This window comes from Chironomus tepperi, unplaced genomic scaffold, assembly GCF_022539635.2.
Source record: "Chironomus tepperi strain 1889 unplaced genomic scaffold, CSIRO-AGI_Ctep_v1 contig_394, whole genome shotgun sequence".
Taxonomy (NCBI): Eukaryota; Metazoa; Arthropoda; class Insecta; order Diptera; family Chironomidae; genus Chironomus; species Chironomus tepperi.
This window is the reverse complement of record NW_027226516.1, coordinates 219,258-237,349: the sequence shown is the minus strand read 5'-3', so window position 1 is coordinate 237,349 and position 18,092 is coordinate 219,258. Positions and strand designations below refer to the sequence as shown.

General features: G+C 34.6%; 1 protein-coding gene across 1 annotated transcript in view; it reads left to right on the top strand.

Moving 5' to 3' along the window:
• The window catches only part of Sema1a (semaphorin 1a), a 217,783-nt gene that overhangs the window by 123,855 nt on the left and 75,836 nt on the right, over positions 1–18,092 (top strand). The window contains exon 3 of the mRNA XM_070648243.1: positions 5,815–5,911. Coding sequence (XP_070504344.1) covers positions 5,815–5,911 — 97 coding nt within the window. The remainder of the gene's footprint in view (positions 1–5,814; positions 5,912–18,092) is intronic.

Below are 18,092 nucleotides of genomic sequence, written 5' to 3'. Positions count from 1 at the left end.
ACTTCCTTGGCTGGGGCGCACGGGGGCCCATTGTCGCGTTTAAAGAACGTCTGTAGACGCTCTATCTTTCGATAACTTCTGCCAATTTGGGATATTGAGAACTCTAGCGTCCTTTAAAGCCATTAAATATTAAATTTCAACCTTTCTGAATGGTACAGGGTGTTTAAAATCAAAAATAGTGTTCCTTGGCCTGTGTGGCCTTCATGTAGACTGTGGAGTCGGATTTAATTGGACCTAGCGACCTAAGGTCAAGTTCATATATCTTTTGGACTTAATTGTTCTAAAATGTTGTCTATAATTAACAATAAAGAGCAAAAATGATCAATTATGGTAAAATTACATCAATGGATAAGTGACAAGGCATCACATCAAAATCTTCTAGTTGTGGGCTCGATTCCCAGGAGGAAGTGACTTTAAAATTATACAAAATTCATGCAACATCCACAAAACATCAATTTCAATCAAATTTCATTATTTCATCCCAATTACTCCCCAAAAAGTCCCTATTAACTACATTTAAACATCAAAATTCATTTACATAACCCCCAAAAAAATCCACAAAATAAACTTTCACCCTCCATTTCCGCAATTTTTCATCATGCAGACTTTCCCATTTTATTGATTTTGAAATGAATAAAAGGAGTCGAGAAAAGTGTCGCTTGATTTATTCTATTAAAGTTAAGTGATTTGTGCTATGACAAATTACGAGAAAAAAAAAAAGCGAGAAAGGCAAATATACACAAACACATAAAGAACCGCCATATATGAGAATATATACAGACACGACACCACAACACAGCATACATATTCTTAGCTTTTATTATTGAGATAAGTTCAAATAATTCAATTCATTCATCATTGATACATTTGATGTCGAATATATTTTCGATTGAATGCATTGCATGCTTCCCCCCTCACTCCTCTTACAGACATCAAATGCGCCCTACATAATATGTGATATATTTATTTTCATTTCTCAATGCCAATTTTTTTTTCCAATATTGGCTTATTGAGGGGAAGTGTTGGATATGAAATATATTTTATATATATTTTCTATGTAAACATAATTTTCCATTACATTCTCACCCTAAATGGTAATAAGAAATACTGTACATACAAAACATTTACTTATTTGACTTAAAGAGAAGTTCTGTTGTGTGTGCATTGAGTTCACAAATTGCCTAAGCCTAAAAAAAATTGAATTCCATCCATGTATGTGGAGCATTTCCATTTTCATTTCATAATGACTCAGGGATTATATCTTGAAGGTATAATTTTGATAAGGATTATGACTCGTAATTATTTCTTTTGAATAAAAAAAGTTTACTTTTTGTGTACTCTGAAAAAGCAGTCAGTAAATTAAATTAGCCTACTTTGCTTTACTCAATATATGTATGTATGTGGATTTTTTGATGTTATTTGGGGATGGGTTGAAGGATGATGGGGTTGGGAATTATGGAAATGAGGTAGGGTTATCGTGTTATAGCAAGGGATTCCCTAGCAGACAAAGAACGTGCTTTCAATTACAGAGTAAGAAGCTAAGAACAGCACTCACAAGCATGTTCATCTAGGCTACTTGAAGTGAGCAAGCTCTCGACAGCATGCTATTAAGGATTTGTACCATATCAAGGTTTTAATGTCATTTCTGAAAAGTCATTTTATGCCAACTAATTTGAGCCAGTTGTACAATTAGCTGAAAATGACTCTAATGATCTTGGTTCGATCCTAGAGAGAATTTAGTCGGATTTAGCTTGTTTTACTAAAAATTTGGCTTATGATGCTTGTCTTGGTGACTCATTCTGACATTTTTTTCTATGTCTGAGGTAAAAAGCTTCTTAAAGGTTGATTCTTTCCACAAACTGCTTCAGAATAGGGATTTCAATTCCGTTTTTTGAATCCCGTAATTCTTTTATTGACATTTTGTACCGGGATTGAAATCCCTACTTCAAAATGTACGCTGGGAAAGTTGATGCAAGATAGTCTTTACTATAGGCTTCTGGATTCAATCCTGAGATCAAAACTGAAGTCAAGAATCTGGACCTTGTGTATTGGTCCAACACAACGATTAGAGCTGTGCAATGAGCACTGTTTATAGAATAAATGTTTAAGTGAGCATTGTGCTGCGCTCCTCAACAATCCCTGGTAGCTCAGTAGATAGAAGTACTTGTCATGTAATTAAGAGCTCGTTGGTTCGAGCCCCATTCGGTGCTATGTTGTACACATCACAAGATCCTCCCTGCAGATTACTACTATTCAGCAATTTCTTGTCAATTTCATTAATACAAATTTGAATATTACCATCCCTAGGAATTCAACGTGTAACAATTTCGACAGCAGCCCCTCCTCTCCACCTCCATCCCCTCAAGCTCTTTAAACTCAAATTTTCACGAGATAAACATTGTTTTACTCCGAAAAATGAGAAAACTTTATCTGAATGTCGAGAGTGTAGATATATATATAAAAAAAATTGATAAAACCAACATAAGTATAATGAAATTAAAGTCATGAAAATATATTTAATTATGATTACGTACAACATTCATTAAAATGCTGTTTCAGTTCCAATTTTTATGCTACAATATCATATTCATCTCACAAACAATGTATTTATCCAGCAAAATTCTAGATTATTTTATTTTTTTTGAACAATTGTGCTGTGTATAATTTGATGAGATGTTGAATTATGAATTTTATGAGGCAAGCTTTAATTTAGCTGAATTTGTGTTATTTGAGATGAGATGTGGGAATGATAGCAGCATGATGATCATGATTGTGTAGATAGAGATTGTTAGGGAGTTTGAATAGAATTGGATTTTATGAGCTGGTTTTGGTTGGAATTGGATTATTGGTGCAAAAAGCTTGCATTTAGACAATAAGTCCTAACATACAAAGAGAATGTTAGGTGCTTGTTGAATCGTAGTGGCATGGTTGTACCACAAAGGCATGCTCTTGCAAGACATCTAAGTATCCTATACAGTGGTGGGGAACCTTTGTGCCGTCAATTTTTTTTGGAAATGCCATGATCCGTATGCTGTTTTGGTCGAGGCTTGCTACTAAATTTTACCGTGAAAAGCAAAAGGTTGCCCATCACTAAGTGTTATACTTTAAGTATTTCCTGACGAGATTTGCTTGATTTTGCATCTACTGGACTAATAGATTGAAAATATGAACTAGTGTGTCTAGAAGTGAGCCAAGATAACACAAGAGGCAAATCAGACATTAGGTCAGTGTACAGGACCATAAAAAGGCATGCTCGATGTCACTCAGCAAATTGCTGCTCTTTATCACATATTTGGCCTTTTAGTGCCGAGTGTAATCAACAACAGAGGCATAGAACCGGACAATCGATCCTAACGTTCCGAGTTTGATCTTAAGGATAGTCTAGTCGGATTTATGTATCTTTTCTCTATTCTAACCACAAAAACTTGATTGGTACGACTCAAAGTGCCATTTGTCATTCGGTCAACGCTTTAACTTCAAAGTCATGTGGCAATCGGTGCCAATTCAGAGTCAGACTAGAACTAGTAGACTAGCAAGCCTAAGAAATACAATTTCCCTCATATTTAAATTTAAAAATTCTTAAAAACGCCAACATAAATTAAATCAACACAAATCCCATCATACCTGCGTCTCATAACCTCCAATAATCCAATTTCCATCATCTTCTAACTTCCTTTTACCTCCTACGGCAGAAAAAAAGTTTTATTATCCCCTGTTATTCAATATGGCGCACATAATTTTCATCTTACTCTTATGCCTGACATGTCACATTTTGTTCCACGTCAAAGGTAAAATTATTGCGATTTATTTCATCTCCCCTCCATTCCTGATTATTCCCTGAATTGTATTTTTGTGTGCTGTTCTATTTTAACAACAATAATGATGATGGAAAATCTGTTTTTTTGTGGACGGGAGCACTTGAGCCTTTTTTTTCTGATTGAGACGGCAATTGTTATGTTTTTGATAGGCTCTCTGGTGCTGTTTTTTGTGCTGAAATAGCATTAATTCATAATAATCGTCATAAAAATAATTTTCCGCTTTTTTCATCGTTTTTTTCGTACACAATATTCGTTTGAATGAGTAAGGTGGAACAGGAGCAAGCACAAAACTGTTCAAATTAATATTCACGTTGCGAAATGTCTGCTTCCGGAGTCATCAGGAACACAAAAAAAAAATTATTTGCTGATTATTATTTTTTTCTTTTCATTGCTTTTTCCGCATATTTCGCAGAAATAATCGAATTCAGTTCTCATCCCCTCCATAATCGATACGTTTTCCTTTCATGACCTTTTGTAGACACGACTTTTTTTTTACGTTTACGGAAGCGGACACTTTGAAGATTTGTTGTGGATTGAAATGGTTGTCGATAGTTCGTGGGTTGTCTGTCTGTAGGTGTGTGTAGGTAGACGTCATTAAGTGGTTTGGTTAATGATTTTCAGAAGTCTGTTAATCTGGATTATTATGATAATATGGTAGATTATAAGTGGATCTTGTTTTAATTACATGATATTTGTTATTTATCCTTTCAATCCAATTGTTCGGTATTCTAGTTGGGCGTCTTTTCAGTTTCCATTTCAATTTACTTTAGGATCTATTCAGCTGAGTGTCTATAAGAGTCAACAAAATAGTCTCAAGATGAGCATGCTTACCGTAAATATATTAGTTAAGCATGGTTGTGAGCATTGCTCTCAGCTTACTCGGCGCTTGAGAGCATGTTCTTTGCCTGCTAGGATGTCAAGTTTGTCTAAGTTTAGCTGTGTCAGATACCAGTCCCGGAAAGCACTCGGCATAGAAATTTCGAATAATTCAGCTTCAGACCAACTTAACTCCGGCATCACGTTAGCTTGACTCTGTGATTTGACCAGTTTAAGTATAGCATCAAGCCTACATGACCCTGATCTTATGCTAGATTCCGTAAGTTTTGGTCTAACGACAGTTTCGCTTTTATTTCTCCCAGTTTTGTACTTCATTTGCCTTCCGAAAGTCAAGCTTTGTGTCAGTTTAGTCATGCTTTAGTCTAACTGTGCATCAACAAATCTATGCGTTAGTTCTTTTATGCATCTGTTCATCTGTACATTAAAACACTAAACGATGATTAGATCCTATTGATCCACTGTGAATCAAAGGGCGTTAATAAAGCGGTTAAACAGATTTCTGTTCCTGAATAGAACGGCTACTTCTGCTATTTCCTTGTGTTTTAGGGAGTTTAGGCTCCAAAAGTTCAAAAGGGCGTATTCAATGGATTCCGTACCTCATGCAGACCTCCAAACTCTGCCTACAAACCCCAAAAATCTTATAATAAATCATCCTTCCAAATGCGTCACCATCTAAATCCTCCATTTAATCCCTTACTTAGCTAAACTCTCTCAAAAAAAAACGAAATATTTTCTCCTCAAGTACAATTCGCATTAAGACAAATATAGAACGAAGCTAAAGCTGAGGCACCATAAAAATCTATAAAAATAAATTGGCTACAGAATCCAATAATTATTTATTTCTTATTCCACTGATTCTCTCTGTCTTTTACTACCAATATAAATGCTTTGACCCTCAACTGACATCGTCCCAGCCATTCGTCGTCAACACGAATCGACATGAAAATCTGTCCGACCGAAGTAATCGTTGGCCATTTAAATAATTAATTTATGCAATTATTTTTGTAAGCTCGCCCTTTCTGCCTGAGATATAATGCCTGATGATGTATATAAATATATCTTCATACATACTCCGTCATTGGTCCTTATAAGCCACTATTAGTTCCATTTAGGAATTATTTTTATTTATTTAATCATTTAATGTTCATTTTCTTTACAGAAGCTGACAAGGTTCTCAAATTTCAAGGAAATGACTCGACAATTGATCATTTCCGACTGATATTAAAAGTTGATGATAGTTTATTAGTCGGAGGAAGGTAAGTGACATCAATTTTGCAAAAATTACATACCAAAACTTTAACATAAAAATCGGAAATAAAAAATTTTTGTGCTGCTTTTGTTTGGCTACATGGAAATAATAAAATATTCATTAGGTTCTTGTGGGAGTGGAATACTAGAGGATGTTGTGTCCCCAAAAAAAAAAGGAGAGCGGATGATAAATTTTGATTAGTTTCGAGATTATGTTGTAATAAATGTTAATTGAATTTTTTTTTTTACTTGGGGGACATTAGTCGAGATATATAAATTAAAACACTATCCATGGCTGGATATGAAAATTTTGTGTGTGGCATAAATTAATCAGAGGGTTTTGTGAGAAAATTACAGAGCTTTTTTGAATGAAAAAGGTTAATCAAGGCGAGAGATAATTAAAGGGGATTGAACTTTTGTGGACATCAACATATGCGGATGTGGGTTATTATGTTTAGTCAATTTTAAAGATTTGTAATTTGAGGAATATTCAATAGATGAGGCTAAATTTCAATTTTAGTGCGAAATTTTTGACAAATTCACAATTATCAACTGAATTCAGCATGCTTGACTAGATTTAGCTTGACTAGATTTGTAAATTGTAAATAAAGCTAAAATATGTAACATGTGACAAAAATAGTTCACACTTTATTAAGTCTGATTGTTCCCCTAATCAGTAGAGATTCACATCATGATGTTCGGGAACCAAAAATACGTAATTAAAGAGAGTTTGATGCTTCTCTAACAGGCAATGAGCTCCTTCAATTTTGTGAGCATGCCCATGCTGCTATGAGAATTATATATGAGCGACTAGATTTCAAATTAAGAACAACATTTCATATGAAGTACTTGATCATTTACATAGTACTCCTTACTTACTTATTTAATTCAATGGACGTACAAAACAATTGTGATTCATGACGTCCCATAAATGTCGGCTAAAGCTATTTCTTTCACTGACAACCGATTGTGTTGCATAGACAATGTAGTATAGGTAGTAAAGCAAAGACAGCACCCTCATCACTACATTTACCAATATACGATTCCAAGTACAATACTGTCTAGATCGACAAATTCTTTCCATTTGTTCCTTGGTCGCCCACTTGTAGATACTTACTAACTTACTGAAACCATGCTACGACTTGGAGCCTAGGTTATAAAAACGTGTGGATAATATCATGTGTAAGCAACAAGCAGAGCTCAAAAATGACAAACATTATGTATACTGGAGTCGAGTTCGAGTTCGAGCTTTAGCAATTAATATAAATTTGATTTGACTCTAAAATACGAGCATCTAATACACACGTGACCTAGTGAGCATGCTAATCTATACCGCTAAATGTTCATTGAGCAACGTATGTAAAGGATATACTCTAATTGTACAAAATCCAAAATGAAGTACTAGATTGCCATAATCATTTTCCTCTAATTTGATAAAATAATCTAAATTAAATTCTTAAATATTAATAAAAAATAATTTTTCCTAGCCTCAAAACACATCCCATGCTCATTTAAAATCATTTTTTTACATCAACCCTTAACCTTTCCGTAAGCACTGAAAAACCCACAAATGAAAATTATACAGTTCATATTTGTAAATCTAATACACATTCAGAGCATTAAATAAATGCATAAATACTTTTTCATATACAATTTGCAAATGGTTTCTCTCATCCTTAAAAATTGTAGTTATGTCCAATAAATTCTCAACATTTTTTATATTTTTTGATATACCTCGAAGACTCGTTTATTTGAGGATCAACAAGACAATCCAATGCAATCCCTTTGACCGTCCCCTCCTCAGAAATATGTATATGCGGGTATGGAATAAGATCTTGAATGTATATTATATGTTTTTTAAGGAATTACATAAAAAGGCTGCAAAGAATGTAAAATATGTGGTAACGAAGCTCCTCTCTTTTTTTTTGTGCCATATCTAACTGTCATCGAATGTGTGTTTTGGGGATTTCTTTCATAAATACACTTTATATATGGTTCCACATATACATGCGAATGCTCATGAATGTGGAAAATTTTCATCTCAATCTATTTCACTTCTTTTTCTTGTTTTCTATACTTGGAAGTGAAATGGCATGCTGTTTTAAGGATAGGATATGACTGAATATGCACGTATACAGTTTATTAAATAAGATGAAGACTTTGTGTGTCCTTTGTTAAGGGGTTAGGGATGGAAAGTGGACGCATTTGAAATTTGCATCATTTTGGACTTATTGTTGCGAAAATTTGCATCATTTTGACTTAAGTGATGCGAAAGTTTGCTTAACTATGGACTCAATGATGCGAAAGTGTTCATAAATATGAACTTAGTGATGCGAAAGTCTGCAAAGCTTTGAACTTAGTGATGCAAAAGTCTGCATAGCTTTGAACTTAGTGATGCGAAAATGATGCAAAAGTGCTTTGAATATGTGAAAGTTTGCATAAAATGCGAAAATTTGAATAATTTTAATTTAGCGAAATTTGAACTTAGTGATGCAAAAATTTCATTTTGAACTTGAAGCGAAATTCTGCAAAACAAAGTGTGCACTTTGTGTCAATTTGACTAAAATGTACAAAATTATGCTTCAATTTAACCTTATTTGATGCAAAAAGATTCAAACACTAGACAATATGCAAACAACTTCAACCCATCTCTCCAAAAATCTCCCAAAAAACACAAATGAAATGAAAATGACAAGAACGAAAGCAAACCGAATGAAAAAAAAGGAGAGAAAGCTCAAAATTGTACCCTTTTGTGAATGTAAAACAACGGTAAACAAGTTCGAGACATTTCAAATCACATTTGAGATGGAATGACACTCGAAAACAAAAAAAAAAGGGATAAAGCTTGTTATTGTGTACAAAAAAGCTCGAAACAATGCTCACATATAACGAAGAAATAATAGCATTTGGAGATAGAGTAAGGTGGAGTGGAAGGAAAAACAATTTAATAAAGACGAGCAACATCCTTTCTGCCTCTTCATTATTTTTCCGAAAAAATGGGAATTTTCCCAACGATTACATTACTTTTACTTTACGGCAAAGACTCTTTTTTTATGTTGTGATGGGAATATATGAGCATATATAGGGCAATATTCAGTAACGGAACAGAAATTTTCAACCGAATAGAAAAAACTGACAGTGAAAAATTTTTCATTTTGTTGACAAGAAAAATTGCTTTAAGAAAATGTTAATGAAGGTTGTAGGCAAGAATTGAGGATATTCAGACCGTGGAAGGTGATGCAGAGGTTGATGCCAACATTTAGCATCAAAATTTGAAATTTCGCTTCTTTAGTTCCAAATTGATACAAAATTTTACTTCTTTAGTTCCAAATTGATGCTAAATTTTGCTTCTTTAGTTCCAAATCGATGCTAAATTTTGCTTCTTTAGTTCCAAATCGATGCTAAATTTATTTCTTTAGTTCCACATTGATGCGAACATTTTGCTTCATTAGTTCCAAATTGTTGCTAAATCTTGCATCCTTAGCTTCAAATCTATACTCAATTTAGGAATTTCCAAAGCATTTCCACCCACTTAGTAGGTGCGACTACTCAAACCTCCACACAAGACAAGACATAAATTCCTCCGTCACCTGAACAAGGCTGCGAACGAGCGAAATAATTGTCTTTAATGTCCGCATACATCCTTGAGAGTGAGCAAAAAATTCTTCTCTAGTCTTCACATTACCCGCTCCATCTCCACATTCCATTTTATCCTTATTTATGGATTTTAATTATCACCCAACTCATTTCTAATGAGTGTCATTTGTTCCATTCTTATAATGTGACATTATTGCTACACTCGAAAGTGTTTGAAAGGAAAAAAAGAAAGAAAAAATGAGTACGAAGCCAAAGTCATTTACGCTATAATTCCAATTAAATAACATTTACGACATTCATTTATTGCCCATTCAAGTATTTTTTTGTGGATGGGATGAGGTGTGGGGCTAGATGGTGGGGTATGAGTTGATCGTAGACGTTTGTTCCATTCATGGAATGAGCATATAACATGAAAGAGCGTTGTCGTTTGTAGAAAATTAAAATTTCCGTTCATCATTTCCTATCTTTATGTAATTTAAGTTAAGGAAGGTATCAATCTGGAGCAACTTCTCTTCTTTCCTTCCATCATCAACATGAAAATTCGCTTAAAGTTTCTCTTTACTTTTTTTATTTATTTTTATTCTATTGCGTCTCAGTTGCTCTTCTTCCTTTTCACGTCTTTCAATTTTCTCATCTTGCCTTTTTCGTCCTTCTTCCTTTTTTTTTGCTTTTCATTTGATGCTATTCTCCAACTGTTCATAGAGATGAAATTTATTTCAGCTACATAAAGTGTTTAATTTTGTGAGAAAATGCGCTCTCGAGATGATAAGAGATTGGTAGAGATGAGATGAAGGGATGATGATGGATTGTGACGCATTTGCTTGGGGTTAAAGCAGAGTCCCATCGCTCTGCTGATGTTGAATGAAGAATGGTTGAGGTGAAGATTAGGAAATGTTGTTTATAGGGATGCTGATAGTCGGACTAGTCTGTTTCATGGGATTGTGGAGCCTTATAGGGAATCAATCAATAATATTGCCGATCATTAGGGTATGAAGTATGGTTTAGAACTCAATAGAAGATTATATGTCAAGTTCATGACTGATGTAAGCAGTGTTACAAGCTACAAAACGGTCAATAGCTTAACATTTAGACAAAATCTGGATGATTGTTTAATTAGTGACATAGCGCACCAGTCCAGAACACCCAACAAATCTACAGTTTGGGGTTGGATCAGAACCACTTGTTTGATGATATTACTATCTATAACTTACAGAGAAAACCTGTAAGCCGAGTTTTTACTTGTTGAGTTCAAAATTCCTCTTGTTGAGTTTCGAATCATTCTAAACCATTCTGCCACACAACCAATTCAACCCACACTTGAAATTTAGTATTTCTTGCATTTTAGATGCCCAGGTCTAATGCTACAGACCAACACTTCTTGTCAGTGAAGTGATGAGGGCTCATATAGCTTATTTGGAAAATATACTTGAGCACTCTATTTACCAATGCCTCAGGCGACTGTTTATCTACAAGCTTGCAATTTTAGAAGACCCTTAGTAATTTAAAGGATGTATTGCTAATTGGCTAAATCTTGAGTTAAGTGACTACTGAGATGAAGACTGCATTAGCTCTTAATCAATGCAAAAGGTAGCCGGCGATATAGCAAGTTTTAGGCGGCATCTGAGGGAGTTCATGGATCACAATTGATCTGTATGACCAGCGAAGTGAGGAAGTAGCTCTTAAATATGACGTCACTTAAATGAGTCTATATTCCCCAAAAAAGCACTAAAGATACCCAAAATGCCCAAACTGTAACCTCAAAAATCAAATCCCATCCACGAGCCCAAAAAGTCGCTAAAAACCAGCAAAAAAGAAAGCGAATGAAAAAAGTTGTAATTGGTGCCTTGGCGTAAGTTCTCTATCTCTTCGTTTCCCTTAATCTTAATCTCATTTTTCCTCCTTCTTATTCTCTATTCTTCTTTATCTTCCTTTTTTATTTCTATAACAAAAAATGTCATTGTTTTTCTTGTTATATACTTAGATATGACTTTATCTATCCTACCATAGATGCCATGCTGAGAACTAAATTAAAAAATTATGCACAATATACGCGAGTTTCGAGTTTGTTGTGAACTATTCATGAGTCAATTTTCCGTCTCGTTACCCCAGCAATTTCTTAACGCCCATTTATCAACAATTCAAGTTCATGATAAATCTTTGAGCTGTCGACAAATCACAAAATACAAGCTATTTTGCCTATCAAACGAAATGAAACTAATTTTATAAGCGAAAATAGAGAAAATAGAGAAAATTGGCAATGGTTGGGTTAATGTGGAATGGGAGGAGGGAACTGTATGTATGGAAATTGTAAGTAAACGTTGTTGACTCGAATAAGTGAAAAGAAAATTTTCATAGATGATAAACTTTAACTAAATAATAACATCTACACATGTGCGGATGTATGGCTGATGTGACTTTATATTCTGATTTTGTCCTTGTGGTAGATTTTGAGGTTAGAATTTTGGATTGATGGTGTTTTAATTTAATAGATTTTTGGGAGATTTGGGATTTGGAATTTTTGAAAAATGGATCATTTTATTTTAGCATTCTTGAGGAGTATAGACAGCGAAAAAGCGACAATGGTCAAGAAGGTAGAGCGTCGGACTGAGTGGTAGGACCTAGATAGCACACAGCTTATAAATGGTTGAAATCTGGCTCTAGATTGACATGATTCTTGCTCAGAGCTGAAAGTCGACTCAGATTTTGAATGGAAAGTCAATTTGAGTCGACATGACTTCATACAATATTCTAGTTGACTTCATGGTCGACTTCCAGCTCTGTTCTAGCCTAATTCCGGATTTCACAGAATCTGACATGAGACCAGAGTCATACTGGCCTGATTCAGGGTATTTGGTCATTTCTACTTCGTTTGTCTTCCGAGTTAGTGGTCTGGAGCTTCTTAAATGTTTATACATAAGCTTTTCACCTGCTTCAGGCTCTTAAGAGAACCAAATGACAGGATCTTCCAATCCAAACTCGAAAATTCTCATCAATTACGCATAAATCCCCAAAAAAAATCACAATTTAATCACCAAAAAACTCCTCAAAAATCTTGACAAAACCTGTTAAAAACTTTTAAATTGAAAAAAAGCCTCACCTGTGCCTCAATATGTCCCAAAACAATTCACCCAAAATCCTCCCAAAGGTAAAACTAACAGCAAAATTACGATCGGAACTGATGAAGAAAAAGTAAAAACTTTTTTTTTGTTCTCACTCACTTGCTTTTACATCGATTATTGACGGCAATGAAGGAAGTGAAAGTTTTTCATTACATATGGGGTTGATGTATATTAAGCAATATATGTGTGAACAAAAAAAAGAACTTGAATGGATGGAACAAAATTGTGCGGAAAGAAGAAATTTCTTCTAATATAGGCAGAGCTTTTATTTACGGAATAACTTTAGATGAGGATTTTAGCGTATGGGGAAATACACTTAGCGGTTAGCAGGATTTTGAAGAGAAATTGGTGGCAGATGCTTTGGGATTTTGGAATTAATTTGGTAATTAAGGTTTATGGTTCGTCAGAAATTGAAGGATTGCAGACAAGATATGAAGACCTTGCAGCCTTGATCGAACTATGAGTTTCAGCCGAAAACTGCAGGCTTGGACATCTTACTTACTTCCTAACTTCTTAGGCTAGGGGCACGTGGGTCCATTTCCACGCAGATACGTCTAAATCCGGCTCTATCCTTCGAGACCTTCTGCAATTTTGGGATGTTAAGGACCATAAAGTCCGATACTGTTACCCTGTATATGTAGACATCTTGTGGGTGTCTGTATGCATGTCCAGCCCCTCTCAAACACTATATTCAGAGACCTGTAACAATGTCAGCCTCTTTAAAGATTTGAATATAAAATGCGCCCTAACAATCCTCCCAAAAATCCCCAACTTACCATAACCAAACTTTTCCATCAAAAACAAAAATTTTTCTCTTCACCATATAAAGCTCCAAGAGTAGGTAAAAAGTTTACGATAAAAAGTTTTCCGCCCTTTTCTAATCAATTTACGTATCATTATTTCGAATTCAATTTCCTTTCCGCTCTCACAAAATATTTCTTTTCCCAACACATGTACATACCCACCTCGACATGTCAAATCATTTTCGACATGTGTGGCAAAGCATTGGTAATAAACTTGAAGAAAAATAAGAAGTATGCGTTCTTCTTCCTTTTTTTTTGAAATCATACTCACAATATCTCTTTATTACATCATGCAAAGAATATGAAATGAGGCTTGTGTGGATGGGGTGGATTTAGGGGGGTTACTTACTTACTTTCTTGGCGAAGGCGCATTAGAGCCTATTGACCCATTTAGAGTTTTTCGAAAGCTGGATCTGTCTTTAGATGACTTCTGCCGATTTCTAATCACTAAAACTTTTGATATGTTGCCCCAGGGGGGTTAGGGGGGTATCAAAAAGAGGATGGAACTTAAAAATCTCAAATTTACCAGCATTTACTCTTATTTACCCGAATTTATCCGCATTGACTTGCATTTACGTGGATTTAAGAATAAGTTGCATCCTCTCGGGTATCAACCCCCCTCCCAGATCCTCCTACATCCTCCTATTTTTGGACAAAACCCTTCAATTTGCTATAATTCTTCAAGGGGGTTAGGTATACCCCCTCAAAAAATCCCAAACTCCATCCCTGCTTCAGTATATGCATAAGAAGCTCGGCAAAAAATCAATAACTTAATATAATGTAATTTATTCATGTGCTTATCTATATATATACATGGTTACTCAAAAGCTGATGATTTCCTTCTCATTTGACTAATTTGTTTTATGGCTAAATTCACTCTCACTACGTCTTCATGCGGAAATGAAAATGTTGTTATCTTTTTTTTTGTGTGTTGCCTATGAAAAATTAAGTACACAATAGAATAAGTTCAAGGATGTGATCACAACTTCCTACTTAGTACGGCGGGTGACTATAGTGATTTAATTAGAGACGAAATAGATACTTTGTTATGGAAAATAACATTAATTTTGCCTTTGGGGGATTTAAAGGTTGTTATTTTGATATTTTATTTACTTTTGGAGATGATTGTTGTAATGTGAAATTGGAAGGATGGAATGGGATTAGTGATGAAATGATTTTTAATTGTGATTGTCAATGGTGGTAAATGGGACAAAGTAGGTTAAAGTTTGTCATGGATGCGACATTTTATTTGGTATTTGGGAACATTTGGAATTTGGGTGACTCTAAAAATAGCTTTTTTGACACCTATACCATCACCATGCATTCTGTGCTTTCTTTGTACATATTGGTTTTGGAGATGGAAGGTTGTACACCTTACCAATCCAAACCTGATTGTGGGCTACTACTATTCATTCAGGGTTTAGATAAGCATCTAATCTATGATTTTAAGAACATATCTGTACACAGAGCTCAATCACAAGCCATGCATTTAGCAGTAACAGAGAATATCATGGGAAATTATTCACTTGACATTTGGTCAGCTTCGGAGTCAAACTTGAGCTTCCACCCATCACAATGCTCTATAGCAACACCACGAACTGAAATTTTTAGTCCGCAATACAGTTGTAAGCTCATTGACCCTGCCGATAAAAATGGTAATTCACTTGGCTTTGGTAATTGTCTAATGCTTTCCAGCAATAGACCTCGTGTAGCTTCAACGCAAACTATAGAGATGGTAATACAATTGACAAGCGGTTTCCAGCGATGGAGTCAGCTTCAGACGCAAACTTAGGTGATGCCATTAAGGTTTTCAAGCCCATTTTCTCAAGACTATTCGATTAGCGTTACTCGGGAAGATGAAGGTTCCCTTACGACAGTTTCTACCTTTTTGACCATACCTCTGTACCCAATTTTGACAGAATTAACTAAATTTGTCACAGCTTGCCCCTAAAATCAAATGCACAAAATCAAAATCCACATTACATTCCATTTTGTGTCCCCCTCACCAACAATCATGCATGAATGCCATCAGTTTACTCATAATTCACATGCCAGCAAAATGAAATAGATGCGTGAAAATGGAAAAAATTTCTGAAATTGCGGAATTGATGGTCAAATAACAAATTATCGTCATTGCACGTTATTTGCTACAAATGTTACGCCCTTCCATACATGCAATTAAAATATTCTCACGTTCTCATTACCAGGTTTTGGATTTCTGATGTGGAACTGAGTTTAAAAAAAATTGGAATTTCTTGATAATGTCAAAAATGTTGCTATTAATGTCAACCATGTTCCTTCATACAATTCCTAAACTGACACCGTCATTCAACCATATTTCCTTATGAGCTAGCAATTTCCCAAAGGGGTGTAAAAGTATGCATAGCATCTTCGGCATGTGAAACTAAAAAATCTGCTCTATACCTCGAGAAGCAATTTATAAAGAGCAATTACCAGAAGCTGAATATTCATTCTCATTTAAGTTGGATGTGCGGAATGGAAAATTTTGTGGATGTGAATGAATGGAGGTTCCTTTTTAAGGGTTGTATGGGAATTCATAATTTCATGCTAGACTTGAAATATTTTATGACATTTTCTTCTCTTCTTTTACGACACTTTTCGTTCCGTAATGAAAATTTTTCTTTCATTTTTAGTTCTCACATTTGAGTGAAAATCCTTTTGTGATGTGCTCGGGGTATGAATTTATATGGGATGGCATTTTGTCGGGTGTTTGGTAGAATCTATGACTGCGTCTTATTCCAGAGTGTGGCCGTCTCAAATTCGAATTTTTCGACATTAGATTGTCGAAAAATTCGAAATCAACTTATTTTAAAATAAAAATTTACGTTACGAAGAAAAGTAAAAGTAACGGTCAAAAAAAATTTGAATATTATATTTTGAAAAAATTAAACGGTCGCTTTTGAGAAAGCCACACTCTGCCTTATTCATTCATAGTTTGCAAGCTGCTGCCACATAGCCCCAAAAAGACTTGATATTACATTTTAATTCCTTTACCATCATCTCTCTATCTCACTCACTCTATCTCGACCCACTTAATATGAGAAAAATATGAGGTTAGGTTAGTTAGTTTGTTGGATAAATGTCAAGTAACATGAGAAGTAAAAACATTATTCTTCGAATTTTAAAATGAGAATACGAAAGGAAAGTTTAAATTACATCATAATTGGAAGTTGTGGCATCGTCCTTAAAATTTTTACAGTAATTAAAGCTTGTTCCTTTAAAGCCACAATTTTATATCACCAACCCACTTTTTCATGACAATTTCCTATCGAATACTCAACATATACACACTCGTTTATCTTACAAAATGTAATTTATTGCACTCAAATATCAAGCCATTCTGTGCCGTTGCCGTTTTCCTTTTTTTTTTGATAATAAATCTCTTGCTATTCAAACATTAACGTGTGTATAAATGTATTGCTGCAAATATATGATGACGATTATAATAATAAGTATGATATAAAATGTGTGTGTGTGTGTATGTGTGTGGGTGTGAGTGCTACATCAAGGTAATTATTTGATTATGAAGCGCACATTATGAGCTGAATGGAAATATATACAATTTTTATGATACAGAAAGAAAAGTAAATAGAAGATGGGAAATGGAAAAATGGCAGGAAAAACATCAATGGATGGTAACTTGACAGGGAAATTGACTAAAATGATTGATAAGAAAATTGGGAAAATTAAGACAAATATTGGAGGACTCGATGGAAAATTGAGCTACTTGACGGAAAAATCGATTAACTTGACGAGAACATTGAACTACTTGATTGATAAATCAAGCTACTTTAAGATACCATTGAACTACTTGGTGGTTATATTGAGCTACTTGATGGACAAATTGAGCTACTTGACGATAATATTGAGCTACTTGATGGACAAATTGAGCTACTTGACTATGACATTGAGCTACTTGATGGATAAATTGAACTACTTGACGACACTATTGAGCTTCTTGATGGACACATTGAGCTACTTGACGATAATATTGAGCTACTTGATGGACAAATTGAGCTACTTGACGATAATATTGAGCTACTTGATAGACCAATTGAGCTACTTGCCGATAATATTGAGCTACTTGATGGACAAATTGAGCTACTTGACGATAATATTGAGCGACTTGATGGGCAAATTGAGCTACTTGACGATAATATTGAGATATTGATTGACAAATTGAGCAACTTGACGATAATATTGAGCGACTTGATGGGCAAATTGAGCTACTTGACGATAATATTGAGATATTGATTGACAAATTGAGCAACTTGACGATAATATTGAACTACTTGATGGACAAATTGAGCTACTTGACGATAATATTGAACTACTTGATGGACAAATTAAGCCAGTTGATGATAATCGAAATCTTTTATGAGTAAATAAGGTGATTTTTGAGCAACTTTTCCCAATAATTAGATTAAAATCCAGAATATTCATGAGTCCCACCCCAATTTCCACCCAAAAAAATCCAAATAGAACATCATTTTTCTCCCTTTTATTCCTTCTTCTTCCCATTTTTCTTGTCGTATTGAAATTTATGTTTCAACACATTGTGCTTCAATTCCTAACAAATTTTTTATTCCATTTCTATGCTCGCATGTATGCGAAGGTGTACAAATGCGTGAAAATATTTATTTTCTCAC